General features: G+C 49.5%; 2 protein-coding genes and 1 long non-coding RNA gene across 11 annotated transcripts in view; 2 read left to right on the top strand and 1 right to left on the bottom strand.

Annotated features, from left to right (window-relative positions):
• Window positions 1-19: 19 nt before the first annotated feature.
• On the bottom strand, window positions 20-22,229 carry Cimip3 (ciliary microtubule inner protein 3). 9 transcript variants are annotated; one of them, NM_001417783.1, is made up of 4 exons: window positions 22,106-22,229; window positions 21,538-21,725; window positions 18,341-18,428; window positions 20-543 (listed from the first exon to the last, which is right to left on the bottom strand). In NM_001417783.1, exons 1-4 carry the CDS (start codon window positions 22,196-22,198, stop codon window positions 193-195), a joined length of 720 nt encoding a protein of 239 aa, NP_001404712.1. In that variant the 5' UTR covers window positions 22,199-22,229; the 3' UTR covers window positions 20-192. The 9 variants fall into 9 exon arrangements, with proteins under 9 accessions (NP_001404712.1, XP_038940420.1, XP_038940426.1 ...); XM_039084492.2 differs by having other exon boundaries at window positions 22,181-22,213; XM_039084498.2 differs by lacking the exons at window positions 18,341-18,428; window positions 21,538-21,725; window positions 22,106-22,229 and adding exons at window positions 1,046-1,145; window positions 2,744-2,852; window positions 6,162-6,249.
• On the top strand, window positions 6,333-11,313 carry LOC134480553 (uncharacterized). Its single transcript, XR_010054933.1, has 2 exons — window positions 6,333-6,414; window positions 11,199-11,313. It is a non-coding gene; the product is annotated as an uncharacterized LOC134480553 (long non-coding RNA).
• The window catches only part of C9h6orf132 (similar to human chromosome 6 open reading frame 132), a 36,461-nt gene continuing 35,094 nt past the window's right edge, over window positions 21,720-23,086 (top strand). The window contains exon 1 of the mRNA XM_006244500.5: window positions 21,720-21,880. Within this exon, the coding sequence (XP_006244562.1) occupies window positions 21,736-21,880 (145 nt within the window). The 5' untranslated portion in view covers window positions 21,720-21,735. The remainder of the gene's footprint in view (window positions 21,881-23,086) is intronic.

The following is a 23,086-nucleotide window of genomic DNA, read 5'->3' as shown; positions in this document are numbered from 1 at the left end:
ACAGCCCTATCCACTTGGATGCCAGAAAAAAAGAAGGACTGAAGTTTATTGGGAAGAGGCCTCCCTCAGCTGTCACAGCATACCTGGCTAGCCCAGGTATACGCCGCTTCTCCAGGAATGAATGACTTTTCCCTCTGGGACCCAGGACCACAGAGTGAAGGTGCAGGGTGGGGACTTCCAGATGCCTTGGATTTAGTAGGTGCTGCGCCACAAGACCAGGTTTGCGGGAGGAATGCCAAAGCATTTCCGTGTGTGGTCAGTTTCTCTCTGGTACAGGTAACCACAGGTGGGTTTCTGCAGGGTGTAGAAGGGATTGAGAGAGTTGGAATACTGTGAGTTGTAGAAATTGAACCTGAAACTACTGTCTGGCTCCTGCCCGCGAGGATCCACCACCACGGGGACATAAGCTGACTCCAGAGACTGTTTGCGGTCCCGTTTCCATTTCTGTGACAATGGTGTTGGTGTGGGCGGCGGCACCTTCTTCCCCTTTCTGCCTGATGTCGTCTTTTGCCGGTGACCGGGGATTAAGGATTTCTGTGACTCCTAAGAAGAGAAAAGGAAGGATAAAGCCGGCAGGGCTGGGTTGGGGATTTAGCTCAGTGGTAGAGCGCTTGCTTAGGAAGCGCAAGGCCCTGGGTTCAGTCCCCAGCTCCGAAAAAAAGAACCAAAAAAAAAAAAAAAAAGCCGGCAGGGCTGAACGCTGGGGCAACAGACTTACAATTGCTAGAGCCAGGGCAGGAAGGAGAACGGGCCAGGGTGCAGGGGTCCCTGGCTATACTGGCCACGATGCCAGAATCTCCATAGCAGGGGACAGTCTTCAAGACCCCCTCCCCAGGCCCTGCTCCTGTGGACTTCTGACTAATTATCAGCAGCGCCTGCCAGCCCAGAAGATGGGAGACCTGGGTGTGACTTCAGTGCTCTTCTTCCTCCCCCTCCTCCTCCAGCCAATCATCCCTCCACCCTATGGCCTCTGGAGCAGCGCTCCCCAATTCCTGACACTATCATGTCTTCATTCTCTTTCTCCTGAAGAGCCGTCCCAAGTGACCTTCGGAGTCACTCTCCCTTCAAGCTCTCGCCTTTTCCGTTCGCTCCAAAGTCCACTTTTGGTAGTGACAACCGCGTGATCCATCTTTTGTGTCTATTATCTGGAAAGTAGAATCCCAGAGCAACAGGTCCAGAATAAATGATGTCGAATGTGGCACCAGCTCTCCAGCCTCCTCTCCCTCCGCCCACCCTGTGTTGGGCTACTTTGGTGTCTACCACCACCTACTTCTGCTTCCGGTCCCTCTAGCCTTTCTTTTGGTCACCTTCAAATCATTCAAGAATCCAATCAGCGCAGGGCAGAAGCGACTCCCTTGCTTCCCATCTCTAGGAAGGCCCCTTACTCGCGACATAGAAGCTCCCTAAATCCTGTTTCTTTACTCCAAACCTCGAGGGCCTTGACACATTCAGAAGTGAGAGCTCAGGAAATGTAGGTTCACCTCAGCTGAATTCTAGTAGAGGGCACTCCACCTTCCAAGCTGCTGGTGTGGTTCTGTTTTAGAACCCCCCATTGTTACAACTGTGTCCTGCCTATCTATGCCCACCTTCCCTGAACCTCTCTGCTCTTGGCTGACAAGAGCAGATACACCGTTCACACTGTCCTGACATTCATTGGCCCTCTGCCATCCCATTTCTTGGATGTCCTCTGACAGAACCACCATGTTCCTCAAAACACCATGCCAGCTCCCAAGGACAAATTCCTCTGTGGGGTTTGTTTCGAGCAGAATTCTCATGTAGCCCAGGCTATCCTCAAGCTTAATAGTGTGGCCCAAGGACCCTGGGATTCCTGATCCTCTTGTCTCTACCTCTCCAATCCCTTCTTTCTCGAGGACTTTCAGAGTCATGAAAATGGAACCCAAAGACCGGGGCTGCCAGTCTCTGTATGAGGCAGAGCCTGTCTTGTCTCCTTCCAATTGGTAATAAAGAGTGACTGGCCCAGAGCAAAGCAGAAGGAAAGAGAACTGCTGGGCAGAGATGGGAACTCTGGGAAAGAAATCAGGTGTGTGGGGATTCGCTAGCAAGAAGTGAAGGAAGAAACAGAGGCTGGTGCTGAGGAGAGGAAACGGACTAGTGTAAGCAGGTTAATTCAAATTATAGTGGGAACAAGGTAGCTAAGGCTTCCATAATTAATAAAAGGTGACTGTGGCATTACTCAGGTCAAGACAGTCTGAAGATAGACCCCAGCTGGTACAACTCTTTGGGAATGATCAGGGAAGTGTGGCCTTGTTGGCGGTGTCACTGGGGGTGGACATTGAGGTTTCAAAGGCCCACATCATTCTGGTCGGCTCTCTCTGCCATAAGGTTGTTGTCTTTTGTCTGGTTTGGTCTGGTTTAGTTTTGGTTGGTTGTTGTTGTTATTGTTGTTGTTGATGATGTTGTTGTTTTGAGACAGGGTTTCTGTGTGTAGCCCTGGCTGTCCTGGAACTTGCTCTGTAGAGCAGGCTGGCCTCGACTCACTGACCTGCCTTTGCCTCCTGAATGCTAGAGTTAAAGTCATGTGCTACCACGGCCTATGATTGTTGTCTTACCATGTAAGCTCTCGGCCACGGCTCCAGGATCATGCCTGTCGGCTGCCATGCCTCCCACCAGGGTGGTCACGAGCTCTAACCATCCAAAACAGCAAGCCCGATAGATAAACCCTTTCTTCTATAAGTTTCCTTAGTCAGGTGTTTCTCCATAGCAACAGGCATGTTTCACTCACCTCTGCCAAGGCTCCTAACAGACAAATGAGGTGTTTACCCCGTTTTTCTGATGCTGAAGCAGAGGCTCATGGGTATCTAAGCTATCATCAGTTGAAGTTCACACAGCATCTGACAAAGCACACCGTATTTTTCAGAATTCTCACAACTGACTTTCATAACAACCAAAATTCCAACCCAGCCTTCCCTCTCTGCCTCAGTCCAGGGCCTGGATCCACCTGTTCTCTGGGCACACCTGCTCTGGGCCCATCTGCTCTAGGCACACCTGCTCTGGGCACACCTGCTCTGGGCACACCTGTTCTGAACACACCTGCTCTGGGCCCCCACCTGTCAGCTCTGCTCTAGATACCACTGCTGCTGCTGCTGCCGCCACATTTGGGGCCTTGACACATTCAGAGATGAGCCCTCACTGAAACTTGGCCAAAGAATGGTTCAGGGAAGGTAGAGGGAAAGGAAGAGAGGAAGATAGAAGAGAAAAAAGAAAAGGGAGGAGGTTGCTAGAGAGATAGCTTAAGAAATGGGGATTTAGCTCAGTGGTGGAGCGCTTGCCTAGCAAGCGCAAGGCTCTGGGTTCAGTCCCCAGCTCCAGAAAAAAAAAAAAAAGGAGAAAAAACAAAGAGAGAGATAGTTTAGCAATTAGGACTGTTTGCTCTTCTTCCAAAGGACCCTAACATCCGTGTTGAATGGCCTGTAACTCCGTTTCCGTGTGTCCGTCCAATACTCTCTTCCAGACTAGGTAGGCACCTACATACATGATGCACACACAGAGAGACACGTATCATGTAAGGAAGGAGAGAGGGGCTGGAGAGATGGCTCAGAGATTAACAGCACTGACTGCTCTTCTTAGAGGCTCCTGGTTCAATTCCCAGTACCCATACGGTGGCTCGCAGCCGTCTGATCTGACATCCTCACACAGACATACACACAGGAAAAACACCAACGGATGTAAAATAAAAATAGTTTTTTAAAAAGGACAGAGCAAGAACAAAGAAAAGGAAACAGATGAGGAAGAAGGAAGAGAGCTCACGGCCTAGCCTTGCCCTGCCCCTCCCAGGAGCCAACCCAGAAAGGCTGAGTGACTAACTCACATTAACTCGTGCACTGAGAGCATCCATCCTCAGCCCAGGACCCAGCACGGCCAGCACTGGAGGGAGGCTGGGCCTGGCCGCATACTTTCCAGGTTAATGTCTGGTTTCATCTAACCAGCTCTTCCCTGTCATGTCCCTACCCTGGGCATGGGGGTTGTTAGAGAGCGATCCCTCCATGCTCAGGATAGCACCACACCACCAAAGAATTCCCATGGCCCAGGACCTGGAAGGCCAAGGCTGGGGAGACCTGGTCAGAGCCTTTGAGGAAGACATTGCAAAGGAGTCTTTTATACTCCCCCATTCTACAGAGTACAATGACCTTGACAGACAAGTAGGGGAGGTTCACGGTCACTCCCTTCCCTATGGAACCCTCTTCCATTTCCAAGTTAGAGCTTAAAGTGGGATCCAGATAGAACTTTCCCTTGATCCATAACACAGGTAGTCCCAAAGGCCTTTGAGAACCACTTGTCAGGATGTGCTTGTCTCTGTCAGGATTTAGAATGGCTGAGGCTGGACGGAAAAGGCCCTCTGGGACTGAGAGACGTCCCCTCTGGTGGAGAAGAGCACTGTGCAAACATAGGGACCTGAGTTCAGATCCCAGGAAAAGAGCCTGGGCAGCCCACACATGAGCCTGCAAACCTAGCACTGTAGAGGGTAGAGTCAGGACACTGACCACTACCAGCCTAGCTTCAGGCTCTGTAAGAGATGCAGTGTCAAAGCACTAAGGTGGGCAGTGACAGAAAAGGACACCACACATGTTCCTTTAGCCTCTGTGTGCACACAAGTGCATATACGCCGTGCAAATGCACACCCACCCATATTAAAGTTAAAGAATAGAAAAGACAAGACTTTCTACGTAGGGTAAGTCATACATGATATCAGGGTAGAGCTTCTAGGAAGACACTCTGTCCTTGAAAGTCCTCAGGCCCATGGGTGTATGGCCTGGTTTGGCCCAGGCCTGAGTATCACAGCTTGGAAAGTCAATTTCACACTAGCCAAGAACCTGAATCTGAAGTACTGATGACTGAACCCAGGGTCTCCCTTACTTTCTCTAGGCAAGAGCTCTAACCACTAGAATACATCCCCAGCCCTGGCACAGGACTGGGATTCTCCCCTTACTATCTCACTTTCGGGTAGCTGGATGTGTGCCCTGTTGAAATGCAAATGCCACTGGGGTGAGGCAGCTGGGAGTCTCCCCAGGGCACCCCAGGGCACCTGGAGTTCTGGCCTCCGCCCTTACAGGTCAGGCAACTTTCAAGCTTCTACAAAATGAACATCGTTTGGCCATCGACCTCACCAGCTTGTCCTGGAATGTGGTGGGCAGTGTAACTCTAAGAATGTGGTGTGCATAGCGATTAGGTCAGCTTTACATAGTGTAGCACCCTTACCACAGAATGCTGCCTTGCCTCAGCGGGGGAAGGGAGCTCCAAAGACAGCAGGTGGTAGACCTGAGTATCCTGGGGTCTCCAGCCATCTACCTGTTCCAGTTGTCAACCCCCTCCACCGACTGCATGTCGTCTCTGAGTGTTAGAGTACGCTCTGCTTGTTCCCACACTCATAAAGGGCAGCAAGGGGGCTCAGCAGATCCAGATGCTTGCAGCTGAGCCTGACAACCCGAGCTTGAGCTCCAGTACCCGTGTGGTTAAAGGAGAGAACCAACTTCAGCAAATTCTTTGACTTCTATAAGTATGCTATGGCACGGACTCACATACACAGACACAGACACATACACTCAGACACACGCACACATACACACACAGAGACACACAGAGACACACTCAGAGGCACACACATAGAGACAGAGACACACACGTATACACACAGAGGTACACATACATATATACACAAAGGGACATACACAGACCCCCACACCCCACCCACATATATATATGTATATATATACACACACACATATATATATAGAGAGAGAGGAATGCACACACACACACACATATATAATATATATACACAGAGAGGAATACACACACACACACACATATATATATAATATATATACAGAGAGGAATGCACACACACACACACACACACACACACACACACCTGTACCTATACCTAGATCTAAGCAGTAACTTAAACAGTAGGAGATGCCAACAGAGAAGTCTGGAAGGCTTAATTTTCTCCTCTGTCCCCTGCAGAAGATAGCAGAGTCCCCCCCACCCCCCCAGGAAGGGACTGAGTTAGGCAACGCCTTGTAATCCAAGCCCCAGCTTCAGGGACACAAATGGCTTAGAGAGGACCTTCATCTCCCTGCAGTCCATTTCAACCGCAGTGACCTTGGACCACCCAGCCCCGCCCCATGATGTCATCTCACTTTCAACATCTTTGGTCAGTTTCCTCTTTGATGGTAAAATGGAACTTCTGGTGGTTAGGGATCCAGAGGCATCTGGGGAGTCTCGGGAGGGGTCTGAAGGTGGCAATGCAAGGCACCCTGGTGTGGGGGCTGGGTATTGTGATGCCCCCTGACAGCATAAACTCACTTATCCTCCTAAGGAGACACAGACTCAGGGCCTGGCCCTCTCCCTCTACAATGTGCCCCTGAGAACCCTCATAGTGTGGACGGCGGGGTAAGATATTTCTAGTCTCCAGCAGGTCCCCAATGTGTCATATGAAGGCAGAGAGGAAATACCTCCTCTCTCTGTCTCTTTGTCTCTTTGTCCCTCCCTCCCTCCCTCCCTCCCTCCCTCCCTATCTCCTTTCCTCCCTCCCTCCCTCCCTCTGTCTCTCTCATAGTAATTGTTGTTTTGATTTATTTTGATTTACTTATATTATCCTATGTGTACGAATTTTTGCCTGCATATATATGTATGTGGAAGTCCTCAAGGAGGCCATAAGAAGTCATTTGGCCCCTGGAACTGGAATTACAGTAGTTACCAGTCAGCACTTGGGTGCTGGGAACTGAACCCTGTCAGTAAGCCACCAAGCCACCTCTCCAGCCCTGATTGTCCTTGCTCAGTGACAGGCCCACATCTACCTGCCTTTAAACTCTCTAGAGAGCAGAATCGTTCCTTAAGCCCGGATCCCTGCCTTCTAAGTGTTTGTCCCTCTTCTTGTTGACTTACCTGTCCACCCACTTTCTAAATTAGAGGTGGAAGACAAGTGATGAATGGATGGGTAAAAAGTGATTGGGTGATGGGGATGATGTGTTGCTGGATAGATGAGAATGGACTGGCCCTCCTGATTGGATAGATGGATAGATGGGGAATGGACCAGCCCTCCTGATTGGATAGATGGATAGATGGGGAATGAACCAGCCCTCCTGATTGGATAGATAGATAGATGAGAATGGACCAACCCTCCTGATTGGAGCCCTCTCTGTCCCTTTACTCTCTGAGCCCTGTCTCCTTTACTCCCTATGCACAAGCTGAATTCTTTTTGTTTTTCTTTCGCTTTTTGATTTTGCTTTTTGTGTGTTTGGGTTTGGCGGGGTTGTTTGTTTTCTGGTTTTGTTATTTGAGACAGGGTTTCTCTGCATAACACCCCTGGCTGTCTTGGAACCCGATGTCTAGACCAGACTGGCCTCGAACTCAAAGGCTTGCACCACCACGCCTTGGACCACCACGCCCTGCAGCCAGCTTCTTTTTTTTTTTTTTTTAAGATTTATTTATTTATTATATGTAAGTACACTGTAGCTGTCTTCAGACACACCAGAAGAGGGCATCGGATCTCATAGATGGCTGTGAGCCACCATGTGGTTGCTGGGATTTGAACTCATGACCTCTGGAAGAGCAGTCGGTGCTCTTAACCGCTGAGCCATGTCTCCAGCCCCCTGCAGCCAGCTTCTTAAGCACATCCTATTCTGTCCTCAGAACTTGGTAGAGAGCCCTCCTCTCATCATACTTTGACTCAGAGTCAGGAGGAACAGAAGGGATTGTGGGATAGACTTCTGGCTTGCTGACTAGGGAGTGGATGGATGGACAGACTGAGGGACAGATGGATGTGTGGACAGACATTGGCTACCTAGGGAGTGAGTTGGTGGGTGGATGGGTTAATAGATGGACAGGCAGCTGGCTTGTTGGTCAGAAAATGGATGAGTCAATGGACAGATGAAGGTCTAGGCACGCAGATGGACAGACAGCTGGACTGTTAGCCTAGACACAGGAGGGTAGGTATAGAGACAGAGAGAGACAGACAGAGCCTGCTTGCTAAGAAATGAATAGACTGAGAGATTGATGGCTGGCTGGCTGGACGGGTGGATTGTTTGATGGGGGGATGGGGGGATGGGGATGGTTGGGTGGGAGGATTGTTAGATGGGGGATGGGGGATGGTTGGGTGGGTGGGCAGACTGCTGGCTGGGAGGTTGATGAGTAGATGTCTGGTTGTACCTCAGAGAACGGATCGTAGCCCAGGAGCCACGTTCCCTGAACCTAAATCTGAGCCGTACCATCTCCTCAAGTGAGACACTGATTGACGGTCTTTGCTTCTTTTTCCTCCACTGTGAGATGGGTAGACGGAGAGTCTCTTCCTATCAGACTGGGACAGAGTTGGTAGGGTAATGACCAGCACAAAATCATCACCCCACAGACACCAGCAGTCACTGTGTGGGCAGCTAATTCACGAGCACGTGGGTGGTTGAATGGCCCGCCTTGATCTCACCTTCAAAAACAAGGTCGGTCTAGAGGGATGGCTCAGCAGTTCAGAGCACTGGTTGCTCTCCCAGAGGACCTGGATTCGACTCCCAGCACCCACATGGCGGCTAAGAACCAGTTGTGACTCCAGGCCCAGGTTATGTAACGCCGTCTCCTGGCCTCCTAATACATTAGGCACACACGTGGTGCACAGACATTCATGTAAGCCAAACATACATAGAACAACAACAAAAAAATGTAAATAAACAAACCTTGAAAAAGAAGGCCCTACCCATTAGGGTCCTACCTCCTGTGCACCACACTGGACTGGCACCATTTTGCCATCTGCTGCCTGACTTAGGCTAGTCCTGGCCTTGTTTTCTTCCTGGCACTGTGTTTCTTCTGCTGACTGTGGGTGACGGAGTGGACTTTGGGGCCCAGAGGCAAACTGGAAGTGGAGGCGCTGATAGCTTGTAGGCTGGACCTAGATCTCACACCCTGATGGTCATAACCCCTAATTTCCAGGGATATTGGGAGGGATTGAGCACCGGAAGAAGAGGCCCCAGTAATCAGAATACTGAGATCTCAGTCAGAAAAGAATGGGAAGGTGGGCCTTTGGCAGTGTGGCCAGCCTTTCTGACCCAATAGAGAGGGCCTGACTTTAGCTCTGGGCCTGAAGAAGCTTCCAGAGGAGCTTGTGAGACAGAACGTTCAAGAGAGAGAGGAAGGGAACAATACTTATTATACAAAGTGGGCAAAGACTGTAAACCCAGGGTCCTGGGTGACCCTCTGAGTGGCCCAGGTCCCCTTTTGTGTTGTGATGTTGCACATTTGATAGTAGGGCCTTCCATCACTCATGGAGGCTCTTAGATGGAGACCTCTAAATGACAGCTAGGCCAGGCTCTGCCAATATTGTCCTTAGCCCAGACCATGCTACTCTGATGTGGAAATGTTTTGGGGTGGGGGCTGGGGATAATAGCTAGGGAAACCTCCCTTTGGGAAATGCTGGCCAGGCCAGCCAGTTTATTTCATTTGCAAATTTTGTGGTGGGTTTAGTGGGAGAGCACCTGCCTAGCACAGGCAAGGCCTGAGGCTCCACCCCTAGCAGCAGCTCCATGAGGTGGGCGAGCACGGTGGCACAGCTTTTCAGTCACAGCACTCGGTATGTAGAGGCAGGTGGATTTCTGAGGCTGAGGCCAGTTTGGACCGTGCAAGTCAGGGCTACATACCATGACCCTGACTCTAAACAAATAGATAGATAGATAGATAGATAGATAGATAGATAGATAGATGGATGGATGATAGATAGATAGATAGATAGATAGATAGATAGATAGAAAGATAGATAGACAGACAGACAGACAGATGATAGATAGATAATAGATAGATAGACAGATGATAGATAGATAGATGATAGATAGATAGATAGATAGATAGATAGATAGATAGATAATAGACAGATGATAGATGGATAGATAAATAGATGATAGATACATAGATAATACATAGATAGATAGATAGATAGATAGATAGATAGATAGATAATAGATGATAGATGATAGATAGATAGATAGATGGATAGATAAATAGATAGATGATAGATACATAGATAATACATAGATAGATAGATAGATAGATAGATAGATAGATAGATAATAGATAGATAGACAGATGATAGATAGATGATAGATACATAGATATATACATAGGTAGATACATACATAGATAGACAAATGATAGACAGATGATAGATAGATGTTAGATGATAGATAGATGATTGATAGATAGATAGATGTTAGATAGATGATAGATAGATGATTGATAGACAGACAGATAGACAGACATACAGACAGATGGATAGATAGATGGACAGATGGACAGACAGACAGATGGATAGATAGATAGACAGTCAGACAGACAAGTACATAGATATATAGATAGATAAATGCCCTCTGGACTCAACCTTTCTGGGCTTAAATTCCTCGCTGTGCCTCAACCCCTAATCTACTAAGTGGGGGTCACAACAGACGTGGTCCAGATGACTCCTGGTAAGCACCACGGGCTCAGCGCTCAGCTGGCTGCTGGCTTACACTGCTGCTCTTTCTAACCAGTACACAGTGCTGACTCAGCCCTGTCTCTTTTTATTCATCCTACTAGTTCCTGGAAGGTAAGGGCTGTTGTCCACCCTCCACGGTGCTCAGTGGGTGTTTGGGAAAGATAAAGCCATCAGGACTGTGGGCTGACCTGGAGCACAGGAAGAGCCACCGTCCACCCCACCCTCAGCCACCCACAGTCTGGTGCCTGCCTGTTGTCAGGTGCTGATGGTTGAAAGGGACAGGTGACAGCCTTGCACTAATGAACCTGATTCTGGGGCATCTTTTCTCCCCTTCCCTACCTGCTCTGTGCAAATTACTTACGCTTTCTGCCAATTAGAAGTACAGAGGGCTGAACTGTCCATACTCTTGGCTCTGTAGCATACAAGCACTCTGTATTAATGTTTACCCTTATCTCCCTTCCTCCATGTCGTCCCTGACCCAGCCAGTCAGCCAGAGGCAGCCAGTAATGAGTGTCTCCTTGCCCCTGTGTTCTTGCAAAGCACATGCTGTTGTTTGCTGAGCGGGTAGCGCTCATTTACATAAGCAGTACTGTGTGTTTTAGATCATATTCCGCTGTTTGCTTTAGAGCTCTGATTTCTTCTGAAGATTTTATCCATCCCTGCTGTTTTGAAGCTCTGTCCAGGTGGCTGGGTGAGCATGTAGCAGTTTACTTCTGATCTCTTTCAGGCCCTGCACGGACAGTGTCTACATGTTCCCTCCGCCTAGAGAGATGGTCCCCAAATGCCTGCTCTCCACATAAGCAACATGGCAATGACATTGCATACATGTCCTTCAAAATGCCCTTCAGTGGCTGTTTTGTTTGTTTGTTTTAAAGACCAGGTTTCTCTGTGCAGCCTTGGCTGTCCTGGAACTCACTCTGTAGACCAGGCTGGCCTCGAACTCATAGATTTCCTCCTGCTTCTGCCTCTGAAGCGCCAGGATCAAAGGTGTGAGCCACCACTAACTGGATTTCAACTGTCGGTTTGTGTTTGTTTTTAATCATGCTCGTTTATGTGTGTGTGGTGTGTGTGTGGGCAAGGGTGTATGTGCCACGGCACACACGTGGAGGTCAGAGGATAGGGTGTAGGAGTTGCTTTTCTCATTCCACCAGGGATCAAATTCAAGTCATCACGCTGGGCTGCAAGTACATTTACCAGCTGAACCATCCTGCAGCGCCCTCTTTATTTTTGAGACAAGATCTTGATCATTGCCCAGGCTAGCCTGGAGTGCCTGGACTCAAGGGATCCTTCTGCCTTAGTTCCAGGTTACCGGGACTACAGACTCCATCAGCACATCAAAGCCTTACCCAGTGCAGAGCTATGTCCTTAGCTCTTTCTGAGACATCGACCCCTTGTAGCTGAGGGTGGCCTTGAACCCCTCATCTTACTAAGGGTGACCTTGAACTCCTGATCTTCCCTCTGCTGCCTCCCAAGTGCTGGGATTTCGGACTTGTGCCACCACCACTCCTGGCCTAACTTTCTATTTTGTGACTGGGTCTCACTAAGTGACCCAGGGTGACCCTGAACTCATTCTGTAGCTTGAGTACGCTTTGGTTTTTGATCCTCCTGCCTCATTCTCTTGAGCAGCTGCAGTTACAGCCCTGCACTACCGGGCACAGCTCTCTATTTTTTTTCTTGATGTGTACACATGCACACGTGCACACATGTACTCACATTCCTTCAGATTGTGAGTATGTCTCCCTGGCCTTCAAGGTGACCTTGTGGATACCTGTTCTGCCTGTGACACCTTGCTTCTGTTTGGTACCTCTGCATCCAGAATCAGTGCAGCCGGACATGGCAGAGGCACTTGGACTGAGCATCTGCTGGTGCCTTAGCTCATTTTCTCCTTGCCTCGTGCGACACTCTAAATACTTAGCAGCTTGCTTTCCATGGGAACCAAACAGGGCTGGGAGAGGTGACTGCATGGCCAGGGTCACAGCCCAGATTCAAACCTAGTCAGTACCCAAAAGTCCCCGCCCTGCCCCCATGGGGGGTTAGAATTCCAACACAGCTCATGGAAAGGAAGGAAAGGAAGGGGCTTCGGTTCTTCAGTTAAGAGTTCTTGCTGCTCGTCCAGAGGGACCAAGTCAGGTTCCCTGAACACATACTGAGCAGGCCACAACACCTGTGACTACAGCTCACAGGGGATCGGACACCTTCCTCAGGAACCTGCACGCACATGATAGGTGTGCAAAATAAAATGTGGTAGCACACACTTTTAATTCCAGCATTGGGGAGGTGGTGGCAGGTGGATTTCTGAGTTCAAGACCAGTATGGCACCTGGTCTACATATAAGTTCCAGGCCAGCATTGTATGGTATGGTGAGACCCTGTCTCAAGTATGTACACATGAGTGTGTGTGTGTGTGTGTGTGTAAAGGATGTCTTCCCAGCACCAAACACAAACCACCTGGTCAGAACAGATGCCAGACGTTCACGCCTCTCAACACCAGCTAAGCAAGTGTTCCTGGGTCCTGTCAGGAGGGCGACTGCGGTCTAGACTTCCATTTAGCACCGTGGCTTCTCCAGAGGAAAGATGAAGTAGGTTGAAGTCGCCCTCCCCGTGCCCCTCCCCCACGGGTCTCCAAGAGCTAAGATGTCCTCCGCCTGGGAATAAGATGCTGCCACAGTCAGGCTCGTCTGGGTATCAGGTGGTGGGAGGGCGCTCTGGAGATCTAGCTGCAGAGACCAGGGTCTGGGAAAAGTGAGCTGAAGTTGTCTCCGCCAGCCTCTCCCGCTCAGAGAGAACACAGGCTTTACCACGGTGGGATGGGGTTTCTGGTTAAACAGTGACTTCCCGGGCCAGATCCACTCACATTCCAGCGTGAGCCAGGAGGCTGCAGGCTGCTGAGCAATGGCCGAGCAGAGATTAATTACAGGATGGGTTTCTGTCCGCGTCAAAGGGATGCCTGCTATTTGACTGTTTCCTTCACCAGAGCAACAGGCATGCGGTAATGTTCTCAATTGACTAAGTCCAGGCAGGAAAGAGAATCAGGCTCCCGCCCCGCTCTCTCCCCTTCCTATGTAGCCGAGGGTGAGCTGGAATTCCTCATCCCCCTGCCTCAACCACTCAAGTGCCACTCTCCACCACGCCTGTTCTGTGTGGTGCTGGGGACTAAACCCAAGTCCGTATGCACACTGGGCGGACATCTACCTGGCAAGCCACCCACATCCTCAGCCCCAAATCAGGCTCTGACTCTGCTGAGGGAAACTGAGTTTCCATAGCTGTGTGGTTGACAAAATGAAATTGGAAGTTTGGGGGGTGAGCTCTCCATACTGAACCTAGATCTTCTGCCAACCAACCCAGGTCTGAAGGCACTGGAGGAGAGATGGTGGTGTGAGAGCCCAGCCTAGACCTTGCTGACACTCAGACCTCAACCTCAAACATCTCTGGTATTTGCGGGTCACAGAGGGCCTCAAGGGCCTCTATTCCCAGCCGAGATGCACCCATGCGCAAAGGGACCGGATCTGGGGGAAGTGAACAAACATTTCAGGGTGTCCCTTGTGTGCCAGGCCCTGGGCTGGGTGCTTCACCCTTATGGTCTCCCTAAGCAACCTCAGGCGTAGCCCCTGGCCTTCCTGCTGGTCCACCGCTGAGGACGCTGACTCAGCACATTTGCCTCCGCCTGCCAATCGTGACCAAGCCCATTGTTTTCCCACAGACTAGCAATTATGCCTTCTGTTTGCAGTGTGAGCTCACAAGTCCCAGCCCTGGTCCTCTCCAGGTGACCAGTTTGATTCACTCATCAGTTAAGTGGCTTCCTTCTGCCCCTTGGTCTAGCCCTTCCCAACAGCTGTTGGGTGGACATTCTTAAAAGGCAGCTGTTAGAGCCTGGGGTGACGCCCAGTGGCAGAACTCTTGAGAGCAGGCCCAAGAGCTTGGGTTAGATTCCCTTGCTGCTCAAAAACAAACCAGCCGCATGTTTCCAGCCTCCCTCGCCTGCTCAGCTCAGGATCCTGTGGGGGCAACCTGGTAGCTCGGCTCCAGCCTCTCAGACTTAATGAGCATCCTGTTTTGCAGGTGAGAGATGATAAGCTAATCCAAGAGAGGTGTGCTTAATAAGACTCCTCTGGGTAATGACAGGGCAGACGGCTCAGCGGATAAGGGCAATTGCTGCCAAGCCTGACACCCTAAGCTCCATCTCGGGGACCCACACAGTAGGAGGAAAAAAACCAACTCCTAGGAGTTGTCCTCTGACCTCTGACCTCTGACCTGTGGCCTGCGAATGCTACTGCTACCACCCCCTCCCCCAAATAAGTAAAGTGTAATTTTATGAGAATCAAACAGGACTGGAAAGTTGACTGGACAACCTGTTGCTGTCCCAGAGAACCTGGGCTCGGTCCCCAGCACCCACATGATAGGACTCAGCCCTTCTCTTCTGATCTCTAAGGGACCAGACACACCATGGCATACACACAGGCCAAGCACTGAAATGCAGATAAATAAATTTTAAAAATTAAAAAAAAGACAACGAGCGGTTCGGACACTGGAGTTTGTGAACTGCAGGCCCTTCTAGACCAAGAACTCTACTTGCTTGCTTTTTTTTTTTTTTTTTTTTTTTTGGTTCTTTTTCTCAGAGCTGGGGACCGAACCCAGGGCCTTGCGCTTCCTAGGCAAGCGCTCTACCACTGAGCTAAATCCCCAACTCCTACTTGCTTGCTTTCATTCATTCACTTATTTGATTAGTTATTGTTTATTTATTCGCTCATTTATTTATTGAAGCAGGGCCTTGGGTAAACCAGGCTAGACTTAAACTTTTTACCTGACCAAAACTGACTTTGAATGCCTGATTCTCCTGCCTCCACATCCCAAGTGCTTTGTGAGGTTATAGGTGTCCAACTTTGTGCTTTAATTTTAGTTTTAATTTTGGGACAGAGTCATGTTATGTAGCTGGCCTGGAACTCACTATGTAGGCTTGAATCCTCCAGCTTCTGCCCTGCCTCCCGGCGCTAGGATTAAAGGCTTGTGCCGCCCTGTCCAGATGTTTCTAACTTTAAAATATGAAACTCGTGTTCACGATTTAAACCTTCCGAAAAAGTCTCCCTCCCATTTGCCTCCTCCTTCAGCAAACACTTTTACTGGGTTTAAATTTATGTTTTCAAAGTTTCTCTGTGCCAACAAAAGCAAATAACACCATATTTACCTGTCCCCTCCCCTTCCCCAAACAGCAGGACGCCGACACACCAGGGTTGGTGCCCATTGATATCATCTCAGAGATGCCTGGGGTGTCGGCAGGCTTACTCATCTCTCTTCTTTTCCTGAGATGGTATTTTACATGTTGCCCAAGCTGGTCTTGAACTCCTGGGCTCAACTGTTCCTCTCTCCTAAGCCTCCTGTGTGACGGGGACGTGTCCCACCGATATGTGGAACAGTTCCCAGAGAAGGACATCGTGGGATGCGTCTTCATTCATTCAGCCAGCTGCCTCCTGGCGGCCACTTGGTTGTTTCTGATTGTCCCAGGTGTCTTCCTTACTTTAACTTTTAAATGTTATTGTCTATTTATCTTTGGGGATTTTATTCTTGTATGCGATGTGTTTTAATTATACCCAACCCTCTTTTCGTTTTAATATGGCGCATATGTGCATGAGTGCATGAGCTTTGCTATATGTAGAGGCCAGAGGATAATTTTAAAAGTCTTCCTTGATCACTCCTCACTTCGGTCTTTGGAGACAGGGTCCCTCGCTGAGCCTGGAACTTGTGATTTCAGCTAGACTAACTCGAGAGCCGGTTTGTAGGATCCACCTGTCTCTGCGCTTCCCATCCCTCCTGCACTGGAACAGAAACTGTACCCCGCTGTGCCTTATGGGTAGGTGCTGGTGATCTGAACTTGGGTCACAGGCTTGCACGGAAAGTCCTTTACCCACTGAACCACCTCACTCAGGCCCTCACCTGGTGCCTGAGTTCTTCACACTCTGGCTAACCCCGTAACATTTCATACTCGAGTCCCATCTTTTTTTTTTTTTTGGAGCTGGGGACCGAACCCAGGGCCTTGCGCTTCCTAGGCAAGCGCTCTACCACTGAGCTAAATCCCCAACCCCAAGTCCCATCTTTCTAAGCCCCTGCAGACACCCTATCTGCTCTCCCTTAGTACCCCAGACCACTCTGTTCAGTGTTTCCTCCTCCTCCTTCTCATTTATCTCCCTGTGGCTCATCCTAACGTGACTCTGTCCACTTTCTCAAACAGCCTCCTGCACCTGAGGCTCAGAAACCAGGTCTCGGATTCATCTGGTCCGTCAAGGTCCAGAGCTGGGCACACAAAGGCTTTCAAGAACATTAAGCACTCAGTGGCTGTTATACATGATTGGAGCCATGAGATGGTGACTCTGCCAGGCCTCGGGCTGCGTCTAAGAGCCCAGAAGCCATCCAGAGCGAGAGAGACCTCTGCCTTGTGCATGAGCCCCTAGAGTGCTTAGGTGGGCCATGATGATGTCCAAGATCTAATGGGGTTCCTCGTGGGACTGGGGGGTCCTTGTATCCTTTCCATTCGGACAGTAGGGGAGACCACTATGTAAAGACAAAAGGCTCAGCAGGTAAAGGTGCCTGCTTCTAGGTCTGTGACCTAAATTCAAGTCCCCCGAGACCTACACGTTAGAAGGAGAAAACTGACTTCTGCAAGTTGTCCTCTGGGCTCCACAGGCATAGGATGCCGTGCTCATACACGCACAGGCATACAAGTAAATAAAAGATAATAAAAATGTTAAGGGGAGGGGCCACTAGCTTGCCTCCTGCTCTTTCAGGGAACCATACCGGTTCCCAGCACCGCATCTGGTGGCTCAGAGCTTCTTGTCCATCTAGTTCCAGAGGAGCTGATGCCCCCTTCTGGTAACTGTGGGCATTCACACATAGGTTATACCCAGACACATAAATGAATGAGAAAATAAATAGGTAAGTTTTTAAATGAAGAAGGTATTATGGGCCAGCGGCTTTGCGCACTGTCCTCGCTGTGCTCCTTCCTGTCTCGGTGACATCCCTGTCTTCCTGCACAGTTCAGCTCCATTCTCCATTTTTAGAAACCTTCCCGGACTAGGCAGCTCCTGTTGACCTCTGGTCCTGTGAACTTCTGCTTTCTGTGTTAGCGACAGCTACGACAGTGCCGTACTTAGTCATCCGAGGTCTGCCACCTCCAGTCACATAGGCCTGTCTTCCTGCCGAGATCTCAAGATTCTTATGGGATAAAGAGTCAAAGGAAAAAAGCCCCTGCCTTATTCTCCCAGCATACTACGTGACCACTGGAAGGTCTTCCATGAACCCTGTGTCAGGGCTGCCTTGGGCTTGGAAAAGAAGGATGTTTACCATGGTTGAGTCTCTGACCAGAAACATTTGAAGAAACCAGATGCAAGCTGTGATTTTTTCATTCCAACAACAAGGTTTGGGGGGGGGGGTTGTTTTGTTTTGTTTTGTTGTCATTCTGGTTTTTTTATTGTTTCTTTTGAGACAGGGCCTCCTGTAGCCCAGACTGACCTTGACATGAGGGTGAGGCCAACCCCTGATCCTCCTGCCTCCACCTCTTGAGTGCTGTGTTTATGAGCATGCACCACCAAACTACGCTTATGTGGTACAGGGAATCGAACCCAGAGCCTTGTGCCTGGTAGGGCAGCACTCTGCCAACTGATCAACACCCTCAGTTCCCACGGTCTTTTAAAACGACCTTTGCCCCAGGGCTGGGACTGTAGCTCAGTGTAGAACCTTTTCCTAACACGTCTAGCATTTGAATCTATTCCCAACATTACCAAAAATTAAAAAAAAAAACAAAAAAACAAAAACAAAAACCAAACCAGTCCCTTCCATCCATCCTGCCCCAGTGGTACTCCACACTGCCCATCTGGTTTACCTGGAAAGCAGTGTCCTCACAACGGCAAGTCCTGAGGGCACGGCTCTTCTGGGCTCTTGAAGCTGAACAAGACTTCTCAGAAATGTCACTGTCATGGAAAGCAAACAGACAGGGAGGGAACTGTTAACCTGAAAGACTTAAGTGACAGGAGAGGAAGAGGCAACGTGTGGCTCTTGGCTGTGCTGTGGGCAAAGAACTGCAATAGTAAGTGATTTGAGGGAGAAGGACTATTTTCACATGGATTGGCTAGTGTATGAGAATTGTGTATTAACGTCAGATTTCTTTGTGTGTATCCTTGTGCCGCGTGTATGTGTACATGTGTCCTCGGGTGCAGAGAGAAGCCAGACACTATGACTGTTGACTGATCTGGTTTTGGTTTTTTTTTTTTTTTTTTTTTAAAGATTTATTTATTTATTATATATATAAGTACACTGTAGCTGTCTTCAGATACACCAGAAGAGGGCATCGGATCTCTTTACAGATGGTTGTGAGCCACCATGTGGTTGCTGGGAATTGAACTCAGGACCTCTGAAAGAGCAGTCGGTGCTCCTAACCGCTGAGCCATCTCTCCAGCCCCTGGTTTTGGTTTTTTAAGATTTATTTATGTGTGTGAGCACTCTATCTTCATATATGCCTGTATGACAGAAGAGGGCATCGGATCCCATTACAGAGGGCTGTGAGCCACCATGTGGTTGCTGGGAATTGAACTCAGGACCTCTGGAAGAGCAGTCGGTGCTCCTAACCGCTGAGCCATCTCTCCAGCCCAAATGTAGTTTTTGTTTGTTTTTGAGACCAGGTTTCTCTGTGTAGCCCCGGCTATCCTAGAACTCGCTCTGTAAACCAGGCTGGTTTTGAACTCACAGAGATCCATCTGCTTCTGATTTTTTAGTTCTTAAAATTATATTTACTAGCCAGATATGGTGGTGCACACTTTTAAACCCAGCACTGGAGAGGCAGAGACGGAAGAACCCTGTGAGTTGGAGGCCAGCCTGGGCTATGGAGAGCAGCTAGGGACTGAACCCAGACCCTGGCACTAAGCTGCATCTCTATTTTTTTTTTTCTCAGAGAGAGAGAGAGAGAGAGAGAGAGAGAGAGAGAGAGAGAGAGTGTCTTGCTAAGTTGCCCAGGCTAGCCTTGAACTAGCTATGTAAGCTCAGGCAGCTCTGAACTGGGCAACCCCCACTTCAGTCTAAATAGCTGGAATTACAAGGCTGCATCACCAGGGTGGCTCCAAATATTTTTTTTAAGGTTTTATTCATGGGGCTGGAGGCTTGGCTCTGAGATTAAGCACACTTGTTTTTACAGAAGACTTGGATTCAAGGACCAGCACCCTCTGAGGGCACCAGGCAAGCATGTGAGTCACATGTATACATTCAGATGAAACACTCAAACACATAGTAATAAAATTTTTTAAACTTTATTTATGCATAGCCTGGTGGCACACGCCTATATATATATATATATATATATATATATATATATATATATATATAATCTCCTTTCTCAAAAAATATGTTTTTACATTTTCTGTGTATGAGTATTTGCCTGCATGTGTACAGTGCACACGGAAGTCAGAAGATGACATCTGATCCCCTGTAGCTGAAATTACACACATACATACATACATACATACATACATGTATGGCATTATCACTGTCATGTGGGTACTGAGAACTGAACTTCGGTCCTGTGAAAGAACAGCCAGTGCTCTTTACTTCCGGGCCAACTCTTCTGCCCCCCTCAAATCTGGTTTTTAAAAATGACATTCGTAGTCCGGTATGCAGTACCTCTAACCCCAGTACTTGGGAGCAAAGTAGGGCAGATCTCTATGAATTCACAGTCTGCTTGGTCTATATAGAAAGTTTCAGGCCAGGCCAAGCTACATAGTAACACCTTGTCTCAACAGAATATCCCAGGAAAGAAGAATCTGGTGAAATGCCAAATTTCCCAATGCTGTGTTCAGGGCATAACACGTGGTCACTCTGTGTTCTGAAGCTGTCTACGATGTGGTTATCCACACAGGATCTGGCCAATGAGATCAGTCAGCTTTCCAATAGGTAGCACTAACTAGACCCAGTAGATAAGAGAGAAGGAGAGGGAGAGGGAGGGGGAGGGGAAGGGGAGGGAAAAGGAGGGGGAGGAAAAGGAGGAGAGGGAGAGGGAGGGGGAGAGGATGAAGAGGAGAACAGATGAGAAGGGGGTATTGGGGAGGGGGAGAGGGAGAGTTCCCATGGCTATGCTCAAGATACATTGTTTTATGTATGAGATTGCCAAAGACTAAAGAAAAGATTATTTCATTAAAACTACATTAAGCTGGGCTTGGTGGTCCAAGCATTTAATCCCAGCACTTGGGAGACAGAGACCAGATAGTCATAAGTTCAAGTCCAGCCTGGTCTACAAATTTCAGGACAGCAATGGCTACATAACAGAGAGACCCTGCCATAGATACATACATACATACATATATACGTATGTGTGTGTATATATATATACACACACACACATGTAGATGGCATGTATGTGGTGGGGTCTCTAATATACACAATATATTTAATATATTTAATTCATTAATAATATATACATTATATAAATAATAAATAAGAAATAATATTAAATATATAATATATTAAATATGTTATACACTTAATATATTAGTATGTTTACATATTTATATATATGGAGTCCTAACCGTGATGATAGCTTCTTCCTGTGTTCTCTAATGGTACAGAAATTTCTTAAGTCTACCTGGCCTGTAACTTCCCGTGTAGACCAAGCTGGCCCAGCTTGCTATCCTTTTGCTATTTTACAGACATCGCTTGTGTTCGTCGAACTCTCCCTCCCACATATCAAGGCCCACGGGATGCTCTGGGCCATGCTAGCTTGGCTAGGCAGGTACTTTTTCTGGGACATAAGAGTCATTTTTAAACTGTCCACCCTGATCTGCTCAGGAAGGGCTCACAGAAGCAAGGAACTCGCCTCGGGCCTTTCCTGGTCCAAGAAAGAGTGGGGGCGGACTGGGCGTGCTCGTGGGGAACCCGCGGCTGGGGGCGGCTCTTCTCCCCCCGCAGGGCGTGGGCCGGGCGAGGTCCTCGGCGCAGCGCACCATGCCAACAATGGGCTGTTGTAGAAGGAGGCAGGAATGTGGCCCGGGGAGTTGGGCGGCGGGGCGGGGCCGGTTCTCGGCGGCAGCCTCTTACCTGTCCAGGTAGCTCGCATTTCCAGGCGAGCGGCGGCGGCGCCCGCACCACCTGTCGCCGGGTGCGCGGGCGGGGAGCGCGGCTGGGGGCCATGGCCTGCTAGTGTCCCCTGGGAAGACGCTGCGGGGTTCAGTCTGGGGCAGGACAGGGCGAGGGACGGAAAGTCCTTCCCTCCGGGACAGATCGGCCTGCAGCAGCATGAAAAAGAACCAGACCATGCAGGGCACTTTCAGCAAACTCTTTGGGAAGAAGCATGCCCACACCTCCACCACGTCCCTCTACGCCACCAACCCACCCTGGATTTTCACCCAAGAAGCCCAAGAGGAGGGGACCAGGGACTTTGGTGAGTGCTCCCCGCGGTGGGAACAAAACCGAGAGTTCCCGTGGCGCCTCTTCCCTCCTGGCTCTGGCGTCACTTGGGCGCTGGGAAGGCGGGCAGGGGCAGGGACACGTTGGAACCTGTGGACCGGCCAGGGAGATGCTGGGAAGGGGGAGGAGGCGCGGCGGCCCGAGTCGGAAAGGTTCAGGGGACCCCTGAAGCGAGGCCCGAGATCCTTGCCGCCCTCACCTGCCGTCCCCGGCCCCTTTTACAACCTTTGGTGGGGTTTCTATTTTTTGTGGCTGTCCTTTCTGCGTCTCCTACCCCACCGCATATCCTCATTCTGAGTCAGAAGCGTTCCCGGGATCTAGACATCTGCCCCTAGCCCTTTCCGCTTCCTCTGTCCCGCGGAGAGCCTGCCTCAGCTGTCCTTGTCTTTCGCTCTGTTTGAGAAAGGGAAGTCAGCGATGCGGGCCACTGTTAGCAGGTTGCCAGCCATTTGCGACACCAAATTAGCTTTGTTTGGTTTGGCTGGGGTTGGGGAGGAAAGGGGGCTGCGCGTCACAGCCAGGTTCTCTTGGGTCTGGATTGTCTCTGGTCTCAGACTGAGGTCTCAGTCAGAGGTGAGACAGTGGAGATCGTGGAGTCTGAATCAAGGGTGGTGCGTCTTTGCAAACTACTGGAAATAAATTGGCCCTGCCCCATAGTCGGAACTATGGGACACCCTATCTCTTTATCAATCTACAGTTTATACACTCTTAACTGAGGGGAACCCCGGGAAAATGGGGGCCAGGCATTCGCTTCTTATTTTGACTCATGATTCTGGTGTCTAAAGAAGGAGACAGAGGTGTGTCACCAATCACTCCCTCACTTTATCTGCCTTCCTCATCATCTTTATGGCCACTGTGCTGGGGCCACAGGAGATGCTGTGACCTCTATTGGTACTTGGGTACTGTTCAACACCCAAATGGCTACACTGGGGGCCAGGGCAAGAACAAGATGTCACCCCTCCCCAACCTAAAGATCTTTCATCAGCAGGCAAGCAAGCCTAAGAGTTTGTCCCCCTGCCCTTTGAGGACCTAAAGACAGTCTTTAGGTGCATGAGAAAGAGAAGAGGTATTTCTGAGGGGACCTAGCCTCAGAATGGAGTGGGAAGGCTATTCCTAGCTGAGCATAGGTTTCAGTATAGGTGGGAGAGCCGGACCAAGTGGGGGGCGTGTCTAGGCAAAG

This window comes from Rattus norvegicus, chromosome 9, assembly GCF_036323735.1.
Source record: "Rattus norvegicus strain BN/NHsdMcwi chromosome 9, GRCr8, whole genome shotgun sequence".
Taxonomy (NCBI): Eukaryota; Metazoa; Chordata; class Mammalia; order Rodentia; family Muridae; genus Rattus; species Rattus norvegicus.
The sequence above is the reverse complement of the archived record's forward strand: the minus strand, read 5'-3'. Positions and strand labels throughout refer to the sequence as shown.